Raw genomic sequence first — 26,290 nt, 5'->3', positions numbered from 1 at the left:
CAGAGTCACAACCTAGTGGTTCAGTGGCGCCAGACCAGACAGCCCCGGCACAGCCAGCAGCCTCGGAACACGAGCCAGAACCAGAACCCCTGACCAAGGAACACCCCAGGCCACAACGCACACGGAGGCGGCCAGCAGACCTTGGGGACTACGAATGCAACTTCCCGGGCAGGACTGGAACTTAGAGGGGAGGGGTGTTATGTACTGAGCTGAATCCTAGAACAATAGGATTCAGAATCAGCGGGAGCTACCCAATCCAACTCCAGGTGGAAGTGAATCCGCAACCTGATTGGCCTGCTGGAGCAGCCAATCAGGCGGCTGGCAGAAGTGAATCCGCAACCTGATTGGCCTGCAGGAGCAGCCAATCAGGCGGCTGGCAGAAGTGAATCTGCAACCTGATTGGCCCACAGGTGTAGCCCTGAAGTAGCCAATCACGCAAGGCCCATTGTGTAAATAATGTATATAAGCAGATGGTTTTGGGAAAAGAGCCATTCGTCTTCTCTTCTTCTCCTTGATGAATATGAGCTGAATAAAGAGCATGAAATTCACTCTCGACTCCGAGTATATTTCAGGAAGCACAAGAAAGGAATATCAGGGAAACCAGACAGAAGTAAGGAGGTCTAGATTAAGATGGTGCTCACAGTAATGCATATGTGGGTTGATTTTTCTATGTGCACTTTTATGTGCTTTTTTCTACACAAGATTAATTTCAGTGGTATATTAAATAAATAAATAAATAGTGGTGCTTGTGCTGTGTGTTTTATCACTTCCACTCAATTACTACTTCCCCACCCTCCAAATGTTCCATAAATATGTACTTTACTGCACGTGGGCATATATTTATTTACCAGTGTGCACAGGCCTTTTAAAAAATTGTTTTGTCCATGGCATTGTGCAAGAATTAAACTTCCAACAAAGCAAACATTTCAAGCATCTTTCACAGTAGGCAAAATGGACATTAAAAAACAAACAAATAAACCCAAAACATGTTTTACAATTTACTGGTTTTGTGTGTGTGCAAAACAGCAGATTCAAAAATAAAAATATATATCTGTATATCTTGTCCAGCTGAGCAGCAACAGAGAGGCAGGGCAGGGCAGGAGGAAGCATGGGTGCCTCTGATCTCCAGAACCTTTCCCCAATACAGAAAGCCATATTCTCTCTCTCTCTCTCTCTCTCTCTCTCTCTCTCTCTCTCTCTCTCTCTCTCTCTCTCTCTCTCTCCTAACAAGTTGTGAAAGACTAGCACACATATACCATACCTTGTTATAAAATTGAAGATGAGTGCCCTCTGGTGGCTTATCAAAACTAACTGGTGTCTCATCAGCTTCACTTGATTGAGACTTTGGGCTGACAGGAGTGGATGGAGGGCTGTTAAATGGAGAAACCATTACTTTTAGGCCAGGGCTTTTCGGAGAAGCTCCTGGCAGCAGGGCAGCTGGAGCAAATGCCAGATTGGCCTGCAAAGAAAAGAAAACAGTTGTGCCTCAATATTATCTTCCCACCTATTACCAAAAGTTTGTTATCGATGTGAAGTACACTTAACAGATTAATATATTAACACACATGTTCTCAACTGTTTGTTTTAACTCAAAACCCAGGTTTCAATGCCACACCAATCACTGTCACTGGACACATGCATTTGGTGGTGGCAGGTTCCCATTGGCACTGGTGGGTTGGAAGGCAGAGAGATCAATGGTAGGTGGAGCCAGAGCAACCAACAGGCAAGGCCAAATAATTCTAGTTTTGCCCCCCTTCCCCTCTCTGCTGAGTTCTACAAAGGCTACACTGAAACTCAGGAGAAAGAAGCTGACAGACAGTGCTCCATTTGTCCTTGTGCTGTATACAGAAGTACCTCTCGGAATCCTGTTTGCTTTTTGATGTGAGGCACGGAGCCTATGGCCTTCATCAACCCCCACCAGCATAGCCAATAGTTAGGGATGATGGGAGTTGTAGTCCAACAACATCTGCAGGCTCAGAGGTTCTCCACCTGCCCCCAAGCTTCCAGAATGACCTACTGCCCACCATTTGGAAATTACTATTGTTTAACATGACTGTAGGGGGAGCCCTTGCTCTTAAAACATTTATTTAGACAGCAGATGTATCTAGCAGTGACAATGTTAACAAATTATCTGGAGAAGAGAAGATATGACAGGATAGTTGCCCTTCCCAAATAGCTGGATCCAAAGACTATTCTTGTGTCAGTGAAAGCTTGAAGGATTTTCCAGCCCCTCAGCCAAGAGAATATATCTTCAGTGACTTGGCATGGGAGAGCTTGTGAACAAAGCCATAATATTAGATTTAAATCTCTCTATCCATCTTCATCAGGAGAATGCTCCTAAGCTTCCAGTGTTGTGAAATCTTTCTCACTTCCAGTCCAGATGACTACCAAAAATACCACAGGAGAAAAGCATGTGGTTGTGATGTTGTTCATGTCTGAACCTGGGTGTCATTAGCAGGGCAGTGATATGAGGAAGCTCATATTGCTGGGATCCTGGAATGCTTTTGTAGTGGATTACTAGGGCCAAGTTCATAATACCAGTAGCATGAGCTGGGACAAAATCAGACTCTCTCATCTTTAACAATTAGCCACACTAGCATCAAGCAGGCATTACTGAGAGAAGCAAATACCATTGCAATTTTAAAAGCACATGGAAAGTGATAAAAAGGGGAATACATGTATAGCAAAGATGGCTAACCCTTTTTGTCCCAAAAGCCACATTCACCCTTAGCCAGTCATCTGAGGGTCACATGCTAATGGTGGATATGGCTACCCCACACTCTCACATGTGTATATAACACACACAGCCCCCCTCTGCAGCTGATGTATGCTGATCAACCGAGGTGAGGGCCCCATCCAATTCATCAAATTATTGATCCAATGACAAGTTAGGGGATGATTTACATCCTATTAAGGTGCTGGGCTGGGTGGTAATTTTTTGAACATTTTTTCTTTCTGCTGTGACTAACAAAATCAGTGAGGTGTTTTGGGGGCCCAGAAATATTTACTTGGAGGAGCTGAGGGGATAGCTTCCCTTGGAGTATAGGACTGCAGCCTAACTTGTAATACGTATTAAAATAAAAAAAATTCCTTCAGTAGCACCTTAAAGACCAACTAAGTTTTTATTTTGGTATGAGCTTTCGTGTGCATGCACACTTCTTCAGATACAGTGAAAAATACGTATGTAATCAGATCTTACCTGTAGCTTTTCAATTAGGGGAGAGCTTTTTACCTTAACCTTTAGAGGATGTGAAGATGGCTTCTGTAGAAAGAGAAACAGGAGATTGCTGCAAATAGGCAGTTTGCTACACATTAAGGCTGTGTGCACATAAGGGATGGAGAAAGGTGGAAAAGGAACAAAATGAGCTGTCGTTACAATCCTTCTGATAATGAATTTACCTAATAAGTCAACAGTGGCCACAACTGGGCTCCTGAGAAATAAGAGGGAAGCGTCAGCATGCATGTGGGAACCTCAAGGTGGGCAAAAAGTGGGTTCTCCAACAGTTTTAGGAGAAAGGACAGCTTGGCCTTAGCATGCTGGGCAAACACACGAGGCCTTGGCGCCACTTAGGGTCCATTGCTGCCGTTTCCACCTTAGGGTAGCCCAAGATATTTTGATGCCTGAGGTGAAGGCAGGATGCTTCCACCCCTCCATTTCATATCCAGAAGACAAGCAGTCTGGATTTTTTTTTTTACTTCCATACTGGTGACAGGACAGCATTCTTGACTGCACTTGAGGGCAGCAGGCTAACTTAGAGGGTGCAGGCCAGGCCTCATGGCATGCACTTGAAGACTGGATATCCTACTAATTTTGCATTAAAAAACCCAACAAAAACATTCTGATGTATTTTAAATTTTGTATTGTATGGTTTTTTTTTAAAAAAAAGGTAAGGCAATTTTTGTAGTGACAATTAAATATAATAAATAATATCATATTGAACCATGTGTACATGTATACCCATTTTCTTCTGGAACAGCTGGCTTGTTCATAGAGAGATGTGGCTTCTGTGTTCCTTTATCCTTTTAGATAAGCCTTCCCCATCTTTGTGCCCTCCAGATATTTTGGGTGACAACCTACACCAGCCCCAACAAGCATGGCTGTGCTGGCTGGTGCAGATGAAGAAACATATGGAGGGCACCGGTTTAGAGAAGCCTGTTCTAGATCCTCAGCTAGAAAATCAATTCAGATTCTCCAAACAGACTGATACTTATTCTAGTTGTATATGATCCAAGCAAAGCTGACATCTCATACTGTCTAAGTAGACAGAGCTGCCCTTTCTTGTCCCATATGCTACACAGGAACACTCGCCTTAACCTTAATGAGGTAGGGCACCCATAGGCTAGCCTGGAAGGTATCTTTCTTCAAGTAGTAGTGCATTTATACAGCTGTGCCATGGCTCAGCAGTATCACTGGTTCGTGTGGATGGAATCATGTCCCAGTGGTAGGAGAGCACCAATTGTGTGTGTGCACCGTTGTTTGACCTGTAATAAGACTGACTTTCCCTACTCTGTCAGCATTGAAGGATGTCATTGGGATCTAAAGTGACATAGGAAATGTGTAACATAACAACATCAACCTGATACTCATTTAGTTAGCCAGCCCACCCATCAGACCATTACATCTGGACCATTACATCTTTAGAGAGACTGACACTGCTTACAAAAGGAAAGGAAACAAGAACTTCTTCAAAACACTGATACTTACTAGCTCACCATTCTGACCAAGCTCTGCCTTGTTTGTGTGGAGAGGAAGGGAGCATGGTGGTTTTCTACGGGTTGGTTTAGTGACTGGTATCTAAAAATAGAGGAGGGGCTTATCAGTTGACAGAGGAGGAAGGAAGGAAGGAAATCAAATGGAAAAATGCAATCTTTATATCGGGAAAGGGCCTAAGAGCAGATGGTTGGGAAAAGCTCTTGAGATGTTACTGCCCATTTAGCAGAACTCCACTAATGTCTCTCAAGACAGATGGAGGCCAACAACAACAACAACAATCATTAATTTGCTAGACTCACCTGTCTTTTCTGTTATGGATTTGTTTCTTGTTAGAAATATGCAATGCTTTCTCCACTCAACAAAATTACTACACTACTCTATGCTGGGCAGAAGGTGTCACAGTCACCTATTGCATAGTGTCTATAACATCACTGATAACAAGTGACACAACACTCTCCACATTCCTGTGCTGTGTCTCAAGGCAAAGTAAGGAGAATAAATTGTTTTCTGAGTTCATTAGCTCCTGTGAAGAAGCAGAGCTTGTTACATTTGAAAGCTTTTTCATAACTGACTGTCACCAAGCAAGACTTAAGGTGCAAAGTTATATTAACAAGTACTATCAGACTAGTTGCAAGAATTTGTAACAGTAAGAAGGAACAAGGGGGTGAGACTCGGGCAATTTTGCAAGTGCCTATGAAAATGGTATTTGCAGTTCTTGCAGCTGTAAACAGAATGAAAACATTAAGGAAATATACTACAGTGGTTCCTGATTATCAGCACCTTGGAGCCCTTTATGATGCATGCTCTAATTGCATTTTAACCTCTGCACAATACTGCTATAAGCCCTGATCTGGTAAAAATTGTACAGTATCCTATTAATACATCATTGATACGAAGTGGGTAACTGTTACTGCTTGCATATGCATCCTTAAAAATAAGCCATAGCTTGTGTGCGCTCCGATGTAGGAGAGGGGGTGCTCAGTTTATAAAATGATGGAAATGGAAGATTTACAAACAATTAGAGATGTGTGTCTGTGTTGATAAGGCTTTTTCTACTGGTGTCACTGGTGTTATGGAATGCACTTCTTGCTGAAGTTTTAGAGGTCCTATCTGTACTGGCACTCCATTGGCTTTTGAAGACATACCTATTTAACACAAACGTTTCCTTAATTGCTGTGTTGTTTTAATGGGATTGTTTTGTTGCATATTTTACTTATGAATTTTTAAAATGATTTAATAGGATTGCTTCCTGGTGCATTTTAATTATGGTTGTTTATATTTTAACACTTGTATTATTGGTTTTATACTTGTAAACAGCTTAGAAGCCTATTTTGGCATTCAGTGCTATATACCTATATTAAATAATGCTGCTACTAACGATAATACAAAACAGGCACCATAGCAATGGACTTGCTACATTGAAGAAAGAATTAAGATAAATTAGTAAAAATAAATAAAAATGCAAATTTATTGTGGAAAAGTATTAGGAAAGTTCTAAAAATCCCAGCTCAAGTTAAGGCATTTTTTGCATGCAAACACATGTCCTCTCTTCTTGCACTGTTGTTTTCTAAAACTGAAGATTTCATTAATTTTGTACAGTTTAGTGCCAGCAGCAATTGGCATGAATGAAAATCTAGTTGCACACCATTTCATTCAACAGCAAAATGAATAGTAATGCAAAATAAATAAATGCATTTCTATGATTAATAAAGCATAAGCACACATGATTTACATTATTATTAAATTTGTATACTGCCCTTCATCCAAAGATCACAGGGTGGTTCACAATATCAAAGTACAAAAGGGACACAAAATACTTAATACAATAAAAACAAATCAATAGTCCCCCTCCCACAAACACATTGCGAAGTCCATACAATATTTTATCAGCCAAAGGCTTGGTTATAGAAAAAACATTTCCCCAGGTGCCTAAAAATATGAAGGTGCCAGGCAAGCCTCTCTGGGGAGAGCATTCCACAAATGGGGTGCCACCCTCTGGGCATCTCATGGAGGGGGCAGATGAAGAAGGGCTTCAGATGATGATTGCAGGATCTGGGTCAGTTCATATGAGTAGAGGTGGCCCTTGAGGCATTGCAGTCTTGAGCCATTAAAAGCTTTATATCAGCAGCCACAGAACCGAGGGGTGGCTGATAGGGCTACCATAATTCCCCTGGTTGGAGGGAGGCCGGGCACATGGCACAGTTACTAACACTATACCTCCCCATTCCCATAACCACTGTGATTGGGGTGCCCCCTGCTCTCCCCAGCTCCTCTCTTCCCAGGCACATCTTACACCCCTTAATTAAAACAACAACAGCCAAACCCCCTCAATTTTAAAACACACAAGTTTTAAAGTAGTTTAAAACATTTTAAAACATTTTAAACAACTAGGGCAAGGCCTTTCCCAGGGAAAATGATGTTATGTAGGCAGTACTTGCCTCTCCCCCAAAGTCACTCCCCCCAAAGGGGAGAGTTCGCCAGCCCAGGTATTATATAGTCCCCACTCCCCAGGTAGATTGAGCCTAGGCAGACTCTGTCAGTCATTCAGCAGGGGTTGGGGTTGGTCAGGCTTCCCTGGGACAGTGAAAAGGCCCGCTTCCTCAAGAGGAAGAGGAATTCCAGCAGCTGTGGAGGAGGACCAGATGAACAACTCCCTTCGCTGATGGTCTCTGGTTCTTGCTGCCTTTGAGAGTGAAACATCAGCTCTCTAGATAGCCTGTTACTCGATTTCCCTTTCCTTTGTGGTTGACTTTCAAACTATTTTAATGCTGCCTCTATAACAGGAAGTGTTATTGTTTATTGTTAGGTTTCATTATTATTGTGTTTTAATATTTTTTGTAGTAAGCCCCCAGAGAACGTTTGTTGATGGGCAGCTATAGAAATTCACATAACAATGATAATTGTACCTAACCTCCTTTCCAGAAAGAGATGACTGATCTTGGAATTTTCCTGCCAGCTTTGCCACCGAGGGAGTTGTGGACTTCTCTTCCACCATGTTGGTTCCTGATGGCTTGTCCTGAAAAAATACCAGAAAAAAACGTGTCATTGTATGAGAAATATGGCAATCAGTGGACATTCTGAAGCTAAAAACAATTATTATAAAGCAACAGGAGTAGTCACTTCCGGCTCTGTCAGGAAGTCTTTGAGTGATAGCCAACTAAGCTATACTCAAACTAAACCTATTGAAACATGGGTGTAGCCAGGGGAGTGCAGGGGCAGCTGCCCCCCCCAGATCAAGTCAATAAATAAAAATACTTAACTAACTGACCAATTGTGTCACAGATAACTCAGTTCTGCCCCCCCAATAAAACCTGCCCCTGAAAAATAAATCCTGGGTACGCCCATGTATTGAAACCAATAGACTCACATCAGGGGTCGGCAAGGTTTACCTCACCTGGGCTGGTTCACTCCAGCGGAGATCCCTCCGTGGGGCGGATTGCCGATTGCAGGTGTGTGATTTCTGGCATCTGCACAGACGCGATTTCCGGCGCCGTGGAAGTGAGTCCCTGTGCTGGTTTAGCGCAGCGCATGGGGACTCGCCGAGCGGGTGGCTCGGTTCGGGGGCGGCTCATGGGCCAGTTAAACGACCCCCATGGGCCACTTTACAGGACCCCTGACTTACATCCATATACTCTGAATATAACTTAACAGGGCATGTCAACCTTTGTCTATTATTCAGGATGATGATTTGGCATTATCTGTTGAAATGTTGGAAATCTTTTGTGGGTGTGTGGGTGTGTGGGTGTTCTATGCCATATTCATTTTCAAAGTGGCTTCCTCCCTCTTCTGTTTTTATACAGGGTGAGGGAGTTTGAAGTATCTCAATAAATAAAGGTAATGTTCAGGGCAGGCAACCGGGGGGGGGAGGGGCAAGGCATAGTTGCAAGAAATTGGTTTGCGGGAGAGGATGGGAAACTTAAACCCCTGCCCTGTTTGGTGTTTCCCTCCTTTAAATGCTACCTAACCCAGGCCATTTTTACTGGCAGAACTCATTTATAGTTCTGGAGTCCATCTAGGGAGAAACTGCTCAAACTGGGGGAAGGGAGAGACCCCCCAAAAAAATTTTTTTGACCCATATTAAGAGCCCCTTGAGGTATTCTAAGAACAATAGCTAAGTGGCCCAGTACAAAAAGGAAAGGGATCACCAAGCTCACTCTGGACCTCCTGTAATTCAAGCACCGTTTAAAACTGCTTGAGGGGGAGAGATATTGGCAGGAGAGAATTGGCAGGCAGTAAGAAAGGTTAAACAACTCCCACCCCTTTACCCTCCAATTCTTTCCTGCAAGAGCTGGGAACTCTGTTTCCCTCATGACTTCTATTTCCGCCCATATTGTTCCATATGTGTGAGAAAGAGGTTTGTCCTTCAATTCACAGGAGGTAGCTAGCATACCATTCTAAGATTAGACAAGAGCAAACTAGCTATGGACCGTGGCCTGCTGGATTGGCAGCTGCAGATGCTCCCAAATATCACAATTGAAGGAAAACCTTTAAAACAGAAATGCATATACTAGGGTAAAGTGTGCATATGCACACATTACTGAAAATAGCATTAAAATGTATCATATTAGGGAAAATAATTTTGCAAAAATGTGTACAATAGGCAAAATTATTTATAAACATATGTAGGTTTGGGTAAATTAGGACTAAAATGCTTATGAATTTTTATGAAGACTAAAAATAAATAAATCACCAACTGATCTGGAACTTAAAACTGGAAAAATTAGAAACTGAAACAGACAGATTTGTCAATCCCAGCCGCTACTTCATTTTAACAATCTTGAGATTGTTCCAGGTTGGGTCTCTATATCTCTGTAGTACAGTATTAATATTTGACCTCACATCTGCCCTCTTTCTGAGAATCACAACCATACCTATGAGTTCTCTGTCTGATGAGGACTGGATAACTACCGTATTTAAAGTCCCCAACAACAGCAGAGCATTACACCAAAGGGTTGAGGTGGGTGGAATTAGACTAGTGCAAAGTTGACAGCACAATCAGATGGAGCCAAGATGCGGCAGGGAAGGAGTGGGACTTCATTGGAATATTGCGCCAACCCACAAATCTGCCCTGCAACATTGGCAGCAGAACACTACACATGCAAAAGAGGTGGCATAAACATTCCCAGTCAAGTCACTGGATGTCCCCAAGAAACTGTCCCCCCACTTTTCCTCAGAGCTGCAGTGGAAGATCGGATTCTACCTAACTCTGCAGCCCATCACATCACGTCACAAAGGAAGAATCAATATGATTTTTGCCAATGGAAGTACTGTATTGCATCACTAACCACCTAGAATTGTTGGAGGATATCCACAACTGTGCAGATATTTATATTATATCAACTAGTAATTTGCAAGAAAACAAGAAGCAGAGAGGAGGAATAAACTGACAGTTTTCACTACCAGGATAAGTAAATAGCAAGCTTGACCTGGAGTTGGGATGAATAGCAAAGTAGTCAAGTTTCCAAATGACACCAAATTATTCACAGGAAGATTGCATCCCAAGCAGACTGAGAAGAACTCAACAGATCTCTACATATTGGATGACTGCCAACAGAATGGCAAATGAGATTAAGCATAAGTGAGTGCAAACCGATATATCCTGGTACAAAAAAAGAGAGAAGAAAGAACCATCTAAATTGACTATAACCACTCAGGAAAAATGATTCTGAATCACTGAAAATGTGATTCCATGTGTTGCACCAATGCTAAAATGAATATTCAGAATTAAAAATAATACCATTATATAAATCTACACCTGTGCAAAGCTGTATGCAGCTCTGGTTTCCCCAGCTCTAAAAAAAATACCAATGAATTTGTGAGGTACAGGAAGGGGTATCTAGAATGATCAAGAAGTGGAACATTTTCTCCACAATGAATGGCTTAAAAACTGGAGTTATTAATATTGTGGACAGTTACAGCAGCCTCATACCAAGGTAGACTATCAGATCACATCTGCATACAGTTTAAGCACATATAATACACCTACAACACAACTTTGTTTTCACAGACTTGAGACTCTTGTGGACATTGTAAGAAACAGAAAATAGTCTAATTTATATATGGTTCCTACCTAAGATTTGTGTTTCTTTAATTTTAGTCTAGTGTGTCTTTAATAATAATATGTGCTTTTGTACATCTGATATGTATCATGTAGGTATCAAACACACTGAAACTACTATATTTACAAAAATATGCCTGATATTAAGAGCTGGAAGAACAGGGTCACACAGCTCTCAACAGCCAGTATCTTAAACACAGTAACAGAATATTTGCAAAGGATAACTGCTTCTCATAATCCCGCTTAGTAAAAAAGAGAAAGTTGCAATGGAAAAAAAAATCATCCAGCTGCATCTGTGAGTGTCAGGGAAAGACACTCAGAGGAAGTGGGCCTTGTTCCCACAAGATAATGGAATGACCCCGAGGCTAGCTTTATCAAAACGTAAGTTTTTCTCTTCTCTTTAACTTTTTCTTCCTTCTAGAATAAGCAGTCTCATTTACAAACAGTGAAGGAACAAGAAGATTGATACTGCTGTTTATGCTTTACAATTCTTAAAATAGTTGAGAGGTATTTCAACACTGGAAGAACAAGGGCCAACACTACAGATAGTTTGAAGGACCACAGTTTATGGTCATATATGGTATATTGCACTTCCTGAAAAGTTAACAGATATCCGGTTAGCTAAGGGCCAGGCCAAACCTGATATTTTTGAAGCAACTTGGTTCCCTTTCATGTCCTTTAATTGTCTGTGGACAGCAATAGCCAACTAGGGTTCCAGGAATCTTTTGAGCGTTGCTTGATTATTCTAAAGAGAAGGTATACATAATAATCATCCATGGTAACAAAGAACAAAAAAGACAACCAACACAGTAAGATTCTGTCACTGCCAGTTCAAGTACATACAAAGACCAGGGAGGGCACAGAAAAGCAAATACCAGTAACAATCATGGATGCAAAAAGGAAGCAGCAATGCTCAAAAGATTCCTGGGACCCTATGATATATATATATATATATAGTGCTTGCTTCAACTGAGGCCATTTACACACCATGCATTTCAAGCAGATGACTTTCCACAAGGAATCCTGGGACCTGCAGTTAGCTACGTGCTGGATTGCAATTTAAACAGAAAAACTTACACCGGTCAGAAAGCTCATTCATATTTCAAATGCCTCTTTCCATATTAACTATGGTCTGTCATTTGTAATATATGTAGTGAGAGACTCATCAGCAATGGTTAAATTGCACGTCACATGTGAAAATGGTCTCAAAGGGCAAGCATTTAATTTGTGTTCTTTTACCACAAATATATTGCTTCAATTGTTAAGAGGAGGCAAGTGTTCTAGTAACTTAAAGAAGAAGCTAGTAAAGAAAGTTGGTTAAAAAACAGAAAACAGGCAGAAACAGTGATTCCCCCCCCCAAAAAAAAACTGTTTAGGGGTACTCTCATTTTGACTCAACCCCCCCTCCATTTTATAGTTCAAATCAGGAAAAATAACTACAGTAAATGGACAAAAGTACAAAGATTCACAAAATGTTTAGGAGTATGCGCCCCCCCTGAAAAAAAGCACTGGACAGAAAGAATACTTGCTCAACAAGAGAGTGAATCAAGAGAGCTTCTATTGAGATTGTTAACTCTCTTCATGGGCTCAGCCAAGGCAGAAGTTTCTCAGGAAGTGGGTAGACTCATGTTGGTATGTAGATTATTCCCCTAGAAGGAAATTCCACAATGCCTATTCTGATTGGGAGCACACAGGAGCACACAGGGGGCCCTGCACAAGAAATAGCACATATTAAGAGTTGAGTAAACAAATCACTCCATTCTTACCAACTACACTGATCTCTGAGTGAGCATCCTTTTTCTACAGCCAGCCTTAGTTTTATTTCCCCCTCTCTGTATGTCATGACATTTGGCAATCTGACACACTCCTTTGTAAAGAGGAAATTGTGCAATTTTCCTTGCATCCTCTGCAGTTAAGCCTCTGCTGGTGTTTAATAAAAAAAGTAGCTGCAAATAATCAAATCTAATATATACTCAGGCTCCAGATGCACCCTTTCTACAAAACTAAATGTTGCTTTTCAGATGGCTGAAGTTCTTTTGTTAAAACTCCCATGTGTATTACAAGTTGAACCTTTGCTGTTAAAAGTAAGCACCACTGAGTTCATTGGTTCTTGCTCCCAGGAAACTGCACAGGATTGCAGTCACACTGATCCTGATAAACTTACAGTAGTATGTTATGTACTGCTGTTCCATGGTGGTGTGTATAATAATGGACAAACACAGTTGCCTAAATTTTTGGATTTTTGTTGGACTGTGTAGGGTCTGTCATGCTCTTGTACTTCAGAATTTACCACTGGGGAGGAGGGGAGGGTGGAATCTTTTAAAGCAGTCCACCCCCTAGCAAATATTAGTATTAATTGTAATGACAGTTTCCTACTTGACAATTCTCTAACTCGTGTCATATTTAATAATTGTAAAAGTGAGTAGCTAATTATTTGTCAGTGGTGGACAGAATTCAAGATGATGGCAGTTCTTCTGGGAAAGACGTAAATATTATTGCCCTAATTAAGATGCGGGTTCTCAATATTTTCCTACAACTCTTGAAAGTTCTTTCAAGGAACACCTTGAATAATGCCAATAGTTAATGATAATCAATAATCATAGAATTAAACAAGTGCATGAAAATATTCAAATGTAGATATATCAATGTTAATGGAGATGTTTGTGCATGAAATTAATACCTGAGGTTGTCAAAGGCAAACTTTAATAAAGTTGCAGGAAAAGCAGAGACTATAGCTGACCTGAGTTAAAGGAAACATTCAGGAACAGCAGGAGAGTATAAAGGTAAAAATACTTGCCATATTTCCTATTTAAAAGCAACTGTCTCTACAGTTTGAATAATGAACAGTATTTCTATTTAGAACTAGCTGGCCAAGCCACGTGTTGCTGTAGATCAGGCATCCCCAAACTGCGGCCCTCCAGATGTTTTGGCCTACAACTCCCATGGTCCCTAGCTAACAAGACCAGTGGTCGGGGATGATGGGAATTGTAGTCCAAAACATCTGGAGGGCCGAAGTTTGGGGATGCCTGCTGTAGATCATCCCTCTGATTCCCCCCACCCTGTCCCGATCCATGAGGTATCCCACCCCTCCTCCCTCCAACCCCCTGGCTCATCCCTGTGTTTTGGTAGGACACCCTTCCCTCTGTTTTACCCGGGGAGTGTTGTCCCCTCCCCCCTGTATCGCCATACATTGGCCCCTGCGCACGCATCGTGAACATTTTTATATATTTAGATTAAAAAATTTTGAAATAAGAACATGAGAAGCAGAAGTTATTATTGTTTAATTTTATTTTTGGGGTTGTCATTTATTTTGGTGTGTATTGTATGATTTGGGTGTTGTTGTGTGTTTTAGTTTGTGTGTGTGTGTTTTGTTATTTGGCTATTCTAATTTTGCAGTAGGTGACCCAGAGAACCTAGAGAACTACTTTAATAATCCCAACCCGGGGGGGGAATCAAATAGCGAAGACCCACAGCCCCATAGCAACAGAAGGCGAGTTCTGAAGCACCCAAGCTGTTCGGTTCCATACAAAACCCAGGAAGTGGCAAAGGGAAGGTAGGAGATTGTAAGGGGGGGTGTTGGCCACTGCAAATATCCGAGGACTTAAACTGGGGAGAGAAAGTGCATGGTTGTTTTTTTAAAAGACGCAGAGGCTTGCAATCAGTCATAGTATAAAGCGTAGGTTAAAAGGGGCATGACTGCCCTTACTTAAAATGGCCGCCGGAGCCTCGCATGTGACACAACGCCCGCTAAATTTTAAAGTAAAAACCCCTTGCCATGCCCCCAAGTGCGTTGCTGTGGGTTATCCCCCCCCTCTGGGCCTAGGGGGGGCCTGGCAGGGGCCTACATAAAACAAAGGCCGTGCTGCGGCCTGCGACCCGGGCGCTTGCCCTTCCCCCCCCCCGGGCCTAGTGGGGGCCTAGCAGCCTGGCAGGGGCCTAGGGGTCTGGTAATGGCCGCCTTGGTGGTTTCAGTTGCTTGGTTGATGATGTCATTATTTGGTTTGTGGGTGTGGTGTAGATTTCACAGGAAGGGAGGGGGTGTACTGTGGGAGGAAATGCACTTGAGGGCGCTGTTTTACTTGGTGGAAAAGCAGGTTTCTACCTGCGCAGGTGTGAGATTTGAGGGATTTTTTTTCTGCAAACACTCGGGGAGTGGCATGGATCGTTGTGTCCAAATTTCAGGACGATTGGTCAAGTGGTTATGGAGAAAAGTGGCGCCCACACTTTCACCATTTTTACATTTTTATATATATAGATAATGTTTTCATAGATTTCCTTCCTTTTCTCAATGGTTCTATAACTTCTTTGACTGAGCAATGTAGAATAGCATTACACTGTGTCAAGAATTCCTGTGACAGCTACAAGTTCAGAAATAGAACCTGGCCAGAGAAATGCCCACTCTCTGTTTGCAGTTTTTCTCATGAGGGTAAATTTGAGAGAAGGCTAAACTTGGGTTAGCTTAGAAGGGGTAATTTGCTTTGGGGCCTCTAGAAACACTCAGCTGTGAAGAAAATGCAATACTGAATTCAGAATTGCTAAAACTGTTGTCTGAGGGAAAGAGTTATGCCGTGCAGACTAATACCACTGAAACACACAAGAGCCAGGAAGAGCCTTATATAGCACAGTTATGCACAGTTACCCAGTAGGATTTTTTAGCTGATGTTTAGTTTTTTGAGTCTGGCTTTACAGTAAGTTGTTATGCTTTTCTTCTTTCTGTGGTATGCAAAGAGCAAGCGGCCCCTTCTCCTTAAACATTGTCTGTGCAGATTAGTGAAGTTGGCAAAATTCTTATGAGTAACCCAACATGGAACCATAAATCCCTTTAATCAGAAATATGACTCAGCACATGTGCACTACTTTTATTTTGTATTTTTGTGAGTAACTTGGGTGCCTCATTTTGAGACAGAAAGATGGACTAGAAATGTTTTTAATAATAATATTTTATGTGTACACAGCAACTTTCCAAGGTAAATGTGCATGGCTTGCTCCATTTTACAAAGAGGAGATATTGCATGCCTGAGGGGAAGTAGAAAGAAATGGCCACGTTTACAATAATCAATGAAGTCCAAATTAGCGTTAAGACTGAAATTTTAAAGAAACATACTTGGAAGTAAATCCAGTTGAAATCACTAAGGCTCAATTCCTGATTAGCTTGGTTTAGGATCTTTCTGGATACTAAAATTAAGGTTGCAATTCCATGCACACTTACTGGGCAGTAAGTCCCAATGCATTTAATGGAGCTTAGCTCCGAGTAGACATGTATAGGATTTCACTGCACCTGTTCCCAGCATATTCTCAAACATGTATGTCTTCTGCCAGAACAAAATGCTTCCCTACTTGTATCACTGTTCTTCCCATAGGAATCCCTTTAATCTTGTATCATATAACAAGGCAAACTGAAGGTAGGCTGTGGTTCACCAGAGGACCTCTGGCCAATTCCTGGTGGACCACCTAGTGCCTACTGGTTGCTAGGATTCAAAGTAAAGTATGCTGGATTAAATTATCATTGGGTTGATTTAGCCGCTTTAAAGCAAAAGTGCATGCTCAGTACCAGCTATGCATTAACTATTGAGATATCCTGAGTATGCTCTCTGGTTTTGTCAATTTAAAAGACTTCAGTTCACCACAGTGAAGTGAGCAGTAGTGGACAGTGGGGCACGGCATTCACCTGACCTACGGTTTCACAGGACCTCTGGTTGCCCGAGTTCCTGCTTTGTACTGTGATAGAGGTGTAGTGGGAGTGAAGTTGGTGTACTGCAAACACACCATTGGGAGTATCAGGTGTGTGTGTGTGTGTGTGTGTATAAAGGCATCTGCTGCTCTACCGATTTTTGCCTCTGGCCAAAGATATATACCCCCCCAGAAAGTTGCCCATGAGGGAATGTAGCCCTCAGGTTGCAAAAGAGTCTTCATTTGGTTTATAGTAGCATATGAAAAACTGAATGTAAGGATTTGTTATTAAAATTGTGTCATAAGGTGAAATATGCAAAGATCTAAGATCACACAGGAAACCAGTCTCAGACTCCAATTCTATGCATACCCATTGAACTCAGTAGCTGTACTGCAAAGTGACCATTTTGTTCTAGAATAAGTAGCGACCCTCCCTGAAGAGAAAACAATACCAAGCAGTGGTCCTCCTAAGACGGTGTGTGCAAATATACAAAGTTAGAAATAGCCAAGTCTTGGAACTGTCTCAGTTTTTACTCCACAGGAGAAATAGCATCACTGGCTTCCTTCCTTCCTTTCACAGCTGGCAACAGCTGTTGTAAACACTGGGCCTCAGCTCGTCTGGACCGGGGTATCTTTCATTCTCTGAAGTATTCACAAGCCTGTCCTTATTACAGAATGTTTAAAACTCAGAGGTGGTTGTGCCAAAGTGAAGAGAGTACTAATAAACAACCCAAAAAAGAAGAGTGGGCTAATCCAGTAAGAAGCACAACAACCCCATCTCCAAAAGTTTAATCATTTCTTTTCCTGTGTCTCCAAAAATTGCAAAGTTCATTTTGGTAAACATTGCACATTTGTTTGGTGAACAAAGGTTTTAAAACTTTTATCTTTTAAACCAGAAAATTATATAGTCTCTCAGCTATCATATGGATAAATAAGACCTCGCCTACACACTGGCTGGCAGTGCTCCACATGACGAGGAACAAGGAAATGGAAAACAAGGCTACACATTATGGTCATAAGAGTGTAAAACTCACATAACATGAACATATGATTTTCCAGTGGACTCCTTTGACGTGTAGACCAACCCCCCTCCCCCATGCCACTCTTTGTTGATCTCTGGTACTTCAGCTGTGAAGTCATGTGTCTCTCATTCTGGGAAGAACCCAAACAACAAGGTAGATTTGTTCACGGTTATATGTTAAAAGCCATTACTTTCCTTCTTCTGAAGCAGCTTCTCTCCCATGATCTCAATATGCAAGCCTTTGGCTGCTCACCACTACCTCCACCCTTTCCTCAGCCCATGAGACTAGTTAATGAGGGAAGGGAAAGCAGAATCGCCCATACAATAGAAATGATTTTCAAGTAACAGCTTTAGTGCAAACAGTACTGTATTCTCAGACTCTTACTTCCACATTCCTATTTAATGCCAATTCCAAACAAGCAATTTGTATGTTTATAATAATGGATCAACACTTGTGCTTTAATTTTTCAATTCTCCTTGAGGGCATTGATATAAGAACTATTATGATGATCTCCTGCACTTCAGAACTTATCCATTTTAAGTGGAGATGCCTGGGAATGAATTTGGGGCTCCTACATTGCTGGGGCCTGGACTGGATGACCCTTGGGGTCCCTTCCACCTCTACAATTCTATGATTCTGTAAAGAACAACAACAATAATAATAACAACAATAAAAAATTATTATTTATACTCCGCCCATTTGGCTGGGCTTCCCCAGCCACTCTGGGCGGCTTCCAGCCGAATATTAAAAACAATACAGCCTCAAACATTAAAAACGTCCCTAAACAGGGCCGCCTTCAGTTGTCTTTTAAAAGTAAAATAGTTGCTTATTGCCTTGACATCTGCTGGGAGGGCATTCCACAGGGCAGGCGCCACTACTGAGAAGGCCCTCTGCCTGCTTCCCTGTAACCTTGCTTCTTGCAGCGAGGGAACTGCCAGAAGGCCTGAGGCTGTTTAGGGCTTCAAAGGTCAGCACCAACACTTTGAATTGTGCTCGGAAACGTACTGGGAGCCAATAAAGATCTTTCAGGACCAGTGTTATATGGTCTCGGCGGCCACTCCCAGTCACCAGTCTGCTGCATTCTGGATTAATTGCAGTTTCTGAGTCACCTTCAAAGGTAGCCCCACGTAGAGCGCAATGCAGTAGTCCAAGCGGGAGATAACTAGAGCATGCACCACACTGGTGACACAGTCCGTGGCCAGATAGGGTCTCAGCCTGCGTACCAGATGGAGCTGGTAGACAGCTGCCCTGGACAGAGAATTAACCTGCATCTCCATGGACAGCTGTGAGTCCAAAATGACTCCTAGGCTTCACACCTGGTCCTTCAAGGGCACAGTTACCCCATTCAGGACCAGGGAGTACTCCACACCAGCCCGCCCTCTGTCCCCCAAAAACAGTACTTCTATCTTGTCAGGATTCAACCTCAATCTGTGCTCTGCTCAGCTATGGCCCCTCCCCATTTCATCAGCCTGTTAAGAGGAAGCAGGACTAATCCATCACCTCAGTTGAGAGACCAGCAACAGCTGGCTCTTCCTCTCCTTGAAACGTTTCCATCCTAGCTGGATCTTGGAAACAAAAAACTAGTACCTGAATCTGTTTTTTTCCTCCTTCTTCCCCCAATCTATTTTCCTTTTGTGTTGTGAGGACAAGCACTATCTTACTACGGATCATTGTAAGCTGATGTGGGAGCCGTTTTCAACCAAAGAGCAGGATAAAAACCCTTCAAATGATCAATACTATTGGATCCCTGTTGATCACAAATTGAAAAGGCCTTAGCAGCTGGGAAATGCATTTTTGCATTGAGATTAGCCGTGGTATAACAAAAGTAGGTGAGACAGGTGGTGGTGTAGTGCGAATGACTTTTCTTTACAGAAAGTATTAACACTTGAGCTATTCTTTTAAAGTAATAAATCTGAGGAAGATACATTCAGGCTGTTTTCACACACAATACATCAACAAACCCAGGGCTGCCAGTGCATGTGTGGCACACTTAGCAGGCAGTCTTAGATCTCTGAACAGTAGATTATGATGCATGTATTTTCAAAAAACAATTTGCCACTTTTACACTATATAGTTTTTTGGTATATCCTTGCAAGTATAATATTTGCATTCAGATGTAAAAACAAACTGCAGTTTGTCATCATGTGATCAAAGTACAGTGAACCTTGCGCTCACATGCCTTTTCTTCTATTTCCCATTCATTTGTGTGTAAAGGGAATAGATTAGCTAAACTCCTATGGTTCTAATTTGCCACAAAGAAGCAGCTCACCCACCACCCTCCAAACCATGGTTTTGTGGGTTGTCTGAATTGAGTCACTATGGAAAGTGATCCTTAATTATGGAATATCACTGAAATGTGCCTATACCAGTATACTGGGGTGATAGCAGTCCTTTTTAAATTTCAGATATTATCCCAAAAATAACAATCCATGAACTTTCCCTCTCTATATGAGCAAAAGGACTGTAGTGAAGAATAGAATAAATGGCCACACCACATTTAGGAAGAATATATAACGCTTTTGTAAAAAAACAAAATATGCCAGGCTAATCCACCAGAATTCTTTGAAGGCACTAATCTAATATGTAGATAATACTGATCAGATAGATATTGTATTTCTAGTCCTTCAGAAATCTTGTATGGTGCATTACAATTACAAATCCCATGGCAAAGTGTTCTTGAAAATAGCCAGGCAAAAGAAGAAGGGAATGATCTTTCATTGACCAGCAGTTTGTTAAGAGTTAGCAAATTAAGATTTAAGCATAGAATCATAGAGTTGGAAGAGACCACAAGGGCCATCCAGTCCAACCCCCTGCCAAGCAGGAAACACCATCAAAGCATTCTTGACATATGCTTGTCAAGCCTCTGCTTAAAGACCTCCAAAGAAGAAGACTCCACCACACTCCTTGGCAGTAAATTCCACTGCCGAACAGCTCTTACTGTCAGGAAGTTCTTCCTAATGTTTAGGTGGAATCTTCTTTCTTGAAGTTTGAATCCATTGCTCCGTGTCCGCTTCTCTGGAGCAGCAGAAAACAATCTTTCTCCCTCCTCCATATGACATCCTTTCATATATTTGAACATGGATATCATATCACCCCTTAACCTTCTCTTCTCCAGGCTAAACATACCCAGCTCCCTAAGTCGTTCCTCATAAGGCATCGTTTCCAGGCCTTTGACCATTAATGGCTGCTTTTCATAACAGATAAAGGTAAACAATTGTATGCTCCCATAGATCTGTGTTAGGCCTGTTCTGTTTTCTTCTTCCACTAAAGATAAGGGAAGTGAGGCACACATTGAAATGGAAAAACTGATACCAAGAAAATGAAGTGCAGAAATACAGAAGGGTTATAGGATAGGTTCAAAGCGGCAGATACCAGGAGGAATAAATAGGGATGATGACTTTGTATATGCTGCTCCATCCTACTTTTGTGATAACTCCTCATGCAAGTGATGGGCCTCATGGATTGATAACTGAATACAGGCCCCAAATCTGTTCCTGATCTCATCACATATAAAGTTAAGTGGGGTAATATATAATTCAAGCAGGCCCAGATGCAAAGAATGGGTAATGGACCAGATAGACCATCAGCCTGACCTAATATGCAAATTCTATTTGTATTTTAATTTTTTTTAAATCATATATTTAAGGCAAAAGGACACCAACTATCTTGCTTCCATAAGCTGATCAGTGGAAAACATTTCAACTCCATCTGCACATTTATATTTTCTGGCTTGCTGAAAATGTTGATTCTGGGAAACCCAGTTAATGTAGAGTGTGTAAGCATCTCTAATCAAGCCAGCTTCAAAATGGTTGGGAGTTGAATGAAAGCTAAATTAAAGTGGCTGGCACAAGGAGAAGCGAAAGTGTCTGTTTCCTGTTGCTTCTATGCATTATGCCTGCTCTGCAAAGATGAACTATTTTTACCATTGCACCTGGCAAGGTTATATAGGCCAGCAGCTTTTCTGACCAGTTTTGTCAGATGTTGCTTACACAACTTAGTTTATTTCAAGGTCACTCCACAAAACTCTTGTGGCTCGATGGAAGTAGAAACTGCTTCACATGTACTACTACGTTGTTGTTTTTATGAGGATATACGTTTGACTTTTATTACACCTGTTTTGCAAAAGTCCATGAAAGAATCCGAACACTATAGTTTAAAACTCCTGGTAGAGGACAAGAATCCTGAGACTACATTAAATGTAGCCAAATTCTGTGTGTCTGCAATCAATCGTAGGAAGCAAGTGGCATCCCATAATGATCAAACCCCTAAATGTTAACTACAGGGGGGTACGCTAATAATTAATTTTTATTTTTATATTTAAATCCTTGTTATATTCATAAGGTCCTTTGTATTTTTGATATGTTTTATGATCTGTAATATTGTGCGTGTTGATGCTGGTCTGCGACCGTATTAATAAATTCATTCATTCATTCATTCAAGGTCACTCCACAAAACTCTGTAAGGTTGTGTGCACAATATACCTTTAAAACACATTGGAAGCCCCTCTCCCACAAGAATAATGGGCACTGTACTTTGTTAGGTGTTGCTGGGAATTGTAATTTGAGATAAAGGCTGAGCTAGCTGTGCGTTAAGGTGGCAATGAGTACACAGCCCAATACTACAGATCTGTGTCCCTTACTTTAGACCAGGCACCCCCAAACTGCGGCCCTCCAGATGTTTTGGCCTACAACTCCCATGATGCCTAGCTAACAGGACCCAGTGGTCAGGGATGATGGGAATTGTAGTCCAAAACATCTGGAGGGCCGAAGTTTGGGGGTGCCTGCTTTAGACTATTGGACTTATAACAGTGAGATTGAGGAATGGAATCTTGATAAAGGAGCTTGTAAATCTTAACACTCCTCTGAAAAATGACTTCTTTGAGACTTCTCATTTTTTGGGGTCAGACACATGTCTACTCAAAAGTAACCCCCAAAGGGCAAGTGTGAGAAGCCAAATTCTCTGTTTTCTCAGCCACACAAGTATAGAAATACTTGATTTATTGGGCTGATATTTTTATGTAACATTTCTTATATATGTTCAATTCTGCAAATGGCTATAATTTAATTTATTATTAAGACACAGCTCTGGAAGCAAAGTATTCATATTACTGGAGCTGGCAAACTAAGATGATCAAAGGTAGAGGGTGCCAGAAGCACTTTATATAATTACAGGAAACATTTGAAAGGAATGGAACTAATTTCTCCCAGGGGAAAACCCAAAAACAATAGAAGCAAAATAAGAAAAATATAATTACTTTAAACCACGAGGCGGCAGTTTTTAATCTAAAGTTCTAAAACTAGGTCATATGTCAATTTCCTCAAACTAATTGATTACTTACCTTCAGTTCTTTACACTTCTTTCCCCCCCAGAGGAACACCCCACTCCTGCCTGCCTCCAGTTCAGCGAAAGGCATTTTTGAATGCTTCTCCTATTCTGATGGCCTAGATGTGACCACTGTTTGTTCCGGATATAAGCTGGTAGCTACTTTTTGCATGTGATTCTCTCTATACAGCAATTAATATCTTGTGATCCGATTTGCCACTGCTAGCCTCTAAATTATAAAAAAAAAAACGTTTGGGCTTCAGAAACTTGACATTATAAAATATTTCATTGCTTACGACACTGATTAACTGTTTGCTTCCTGGGAAGGAAATCTATGAGAACTATTTTTTGAGAGGCTTTGCAGACTTCCATATGATGAAGGAAAGCATTGGCAAAGATGTGTTGAAAAGGGCCAAACCTGAAGCTTTTAACCAATTTGATGTGCAACCGTCCTCTCTCAAACAACAGCTCATCCTGATAGGTTACACTCAGTCTTAATTTTGTTGTTGTTGGCATCCATCTGTCTCGAGAGACAATGGAAGAGTGAGTGAGTAATCATGATTTGTTTGGCAGGCTGGCTGAGTTGGGAACTCCCAACTTTTCCCTTTAGGGCAGGGCTGGGAAGCAGGTGGCCTGCCTGATGATGTTGGACTCCAACTCCCATCAGCCCCAACAAGCATGACAAATAGCAAGGAATCATTGGAATTGGAGTCCAACAACATCTGGATAACCATAAGACTGCCTTAGAACATTGTATCATATTGATGGAGAATCTTAGTTTAAGAATTAGATGTATTTTTACATGATGTCAGGAGCTGGAGTAGGTCGGGGGGAAGGGGAAAACCAGTGTCACGTGATAACATCAAAATGTGCCACCACCTTTACCTTAGCAAGTCCTTTTTCAAAGACAGTACACAACATCCAGTCTGTACACACTAGATGGCAGAGGACAGGATAGCCATGTTGCTTTCATCCTTTCCTCTTTTAAAAACAATTTGCACTCTAGCCCAGCAGAGGGTTGAATGCTTCCAGAAAATTAAAGGTTCCACTAGAATGGTTTTTTTTGCAGGTGTATTCTGAAACATGTGACTGATGCAATAATAAGACATTAGTGGTGGATTTATACAGGACTGACCACGCGTGCTATGGCGTGCCTGGCGTGCTATGGTCCATGGGGTCACGAAGAGTCGGACACGACTAAACGACTAAACAACGACCACACATCCTTTTACTTTTCTTAGTTGTTCTGCAATTCTTCCCCAATGTTACATTACTGCTGTCTGAAGGAGCTCTCCTGCAGTTTAGTGCAACAAAAGCAGGACAAACCCTTCAAGCACTAGAACATTTGTAGCATAAAAAGTTACAGGATTTCAGCAGGGCGTTACGGGATATGCACAGATTGGAAATGAAGCAATATGTTCCACCCCAAAACTTTTGCAGGTCCAAACAGCACTGAAAACAGGATTGCAAATAACCACCCCGATGCTATCATGAGCACAAATAATCATGAATACACAATAAAAAGGATATTTGTAGAGGCCCAATAAACAAACTAAATAAAAGGCTCACAAAATGGCAGCACACTGGAGAAGGCTTGCTGTCAGCCACTTTACCAAACAAAAAATAAAATAAAACAAGCCTAGTAGGATGAATGCTTTCATACTGGGGTTGCAATGGAGATGGGGGGGGGAGCACACAGCTTGTAGAGATTTAAATTAGTTTTCAATACTAATAAAATAAAATCAAAAAACGGTTAAGCTGAGGAGACGGATGGGTTGTTCATCGCTAATTGCATCACAAACACAGAAGCTTATTCTGCAGCAGTCATAAAAGCAATCAATGCTCTGGTGATGGTCAAATACAAAATGCTGCAATTTGACTGCAGGGAAAATGAGTTAGCCTTGCAAGGAAAGTGCAACATTGAGGCTAGATATGCAGACATTGTCCAGCATAGGTGTATTTATTATGCAATAGATCAACAGGGCAGCCTGAGATTTGAATGACGAAGCTAAGCTAGCATGGTGGAAAGCAGGAAGCAATGGAGAACACAGGATCTATCATATACATTGAAGACTATTAAGACTTGAAGAGCAAACATGTTCTTCTTTATATCTTGAATACTGTATTTATAAAAATATATGAGCAAAACCACTGCATTTTCTGGCAGCAATCTAAGCCCCAGCCATATTTTTTTAACCTATTTTCCTGCACATTATTAGACCTGATTACACATTATTTGGCCAACTTTGCCCCTCTCAGATATCAACCTAGACAGCATCTTAAAAAGCAGAGACATCACCTTGCCGACAAAGGTCTGTATAGTTAAAGCTATGGTTTTTCCAGTAGTGATGTATGGAAGTGAGAGCTGGACCATAAAAAAGGCTGATCGCCGAAGAATTGATGCTTTTGAATTATGGTGCTGGAGGAGACTCTTGAGAGTCCCATGAACTGCAAGAAGATCAAACCTATCCGTTCTGAAGGAAATCAGCCCCGAGTGCTCACTGGAAGGACAGTTCGTGAAGCTGAGGCTCCAATACTTTGGCCACCTCGTGAGAAGAGAAGAATCCTTGGAAAAGACCTTGATGTTGGGAAAGATTGAGGGCACGAGGAGAAGGGGACGACAGAGGATGAGATGGTTGGACAGTGTTCTCAAAGCTACGAACATGAGTTTGACCAAACTGTGGGAGGCAGTGGAAGACAGGAGTGCCTGGCGTGCTATGGTCCATGGGGTCACGAAGAGTTGGACACGACTAAACGACTAAACGACCAAACGGCATTGTCCTGTTGTTGTTGTTGTTGTTGTTGTTGTTTAGTCGAAATAAAGAAATGTCATCCAGCTCACCTAAAATCTTATTGAAAGAAATTCACTTGCCAGCTTTTTTCTGGCAAGGCACCTGAGCCTTTAATATTTGTATATCAGACAGAATTTCAACAGGTGAAGCACTAAATCACCACAGATTTTCCATGGGAAGAAAAACTTCAGCAGTTGGATTTCTGCAACTTGTGTGTGGTGAGTGATACATGGCATAATAAATTCTGCTACAAATAAAAAATGGAACCCTACATATGGTCCATGAGTGAGTGATAAGAAACTGAGCTCTAAGCAACAATGCAAGTTCTGAGAACATACAGCTATGACATTCCAAGCAGAGAAATAAGCTTATGTCTTAGCAGCAGATTATGTATATATTGTAAAGTTTAAAACTGGATTTGTGCATTCTGTCCCAAAGAACGTCGTGCCAGTTTCAGTTTAAAGGAAAGTAGACAAGAGTTTTAATTCCTTAGTGACAGGCTCAGAAGTGAATGAACTTCCACACACACTTGGACACAAACAGATTCCTGAAGCCAAATCAAATTAACCCACATTCTGTGAGGAAAGGGACATGAAAATTGCATTTCACCTAAAAGCTACAAAAACAACAAGAGCAGCAGCTCTTTGAGCTGTTTAACTTGTACCACATTTACTTGAGTCAAGTTCCAAAACAACACAGAGATAACCAAAGA

At 41.5% G+C, this 26,290-nt stretch overlaps 1 protein-coding gene across 3 annotated transcripts in view; it reads right to left on the bottom strand.

The window, feature by feature from the left end:
• RCSD1 (RCSD domain containing 1) overlaps positions 1 to 26,290 on the bottom strand; it is a 33,226-nt gene that overhangs the window by 6,523 nt on the left and 413 nt on the right. Inside the window, exons 1-5 of one of the 3 annotated variants that reach the window (XM_035115442.3) lie at positions 22,803 to 24,394; positions 7,626 to 7,730; positions 4,706 to 4,795; positions 3,200 to 3,262; positions 1,262 to 1,459 (exon numbers count right to left, since the gene is read on the bottom strand). In XM_035115442.3, the coding sequence (XP_034971333.2) occupies positions 1,262 to 1,459; positions 3,200 to 3,262; positions 4,706 to 4,795; positions 7,626 to 7,730; positions 22,803 to 22,877 (531 nt within the window). In that variant the 5' untranslated portion in view covers positions 22,878 to 24,394. Of the gene's footprint in view, positions 1 to 1,261; positions 1,460 to 3,199; positions 3,319 to 4,705; positions 4,796 to 7,625; positions 7,731 to 22,802; positions 24,395 to 26,290 lie in introns of those variants that run through there. The other 2 variants (XM_035115441.3, XM_060273655.2) reach the window with 2 other exon arrangements.

This window comes from Zootoca vivipara, chromosome 4 (assembly GCF_965207765.1).
Source record: "Zootoca vivipara chromosome 4, rZooViv2.hap1.1, whole genome shotgun sequence".
Taxonomy (NCBI): domain Eukaryota; kingdom Metazoa; phylum Chordata; class Lepidosauria; order Squamata; family Lacertidae; genus Zootoca; species Zootoca vivipara.
Note: the sequence above shows the minus strand (reverse complement) of the source record. Positions and strands in the feature narration are given on the sequence as shown.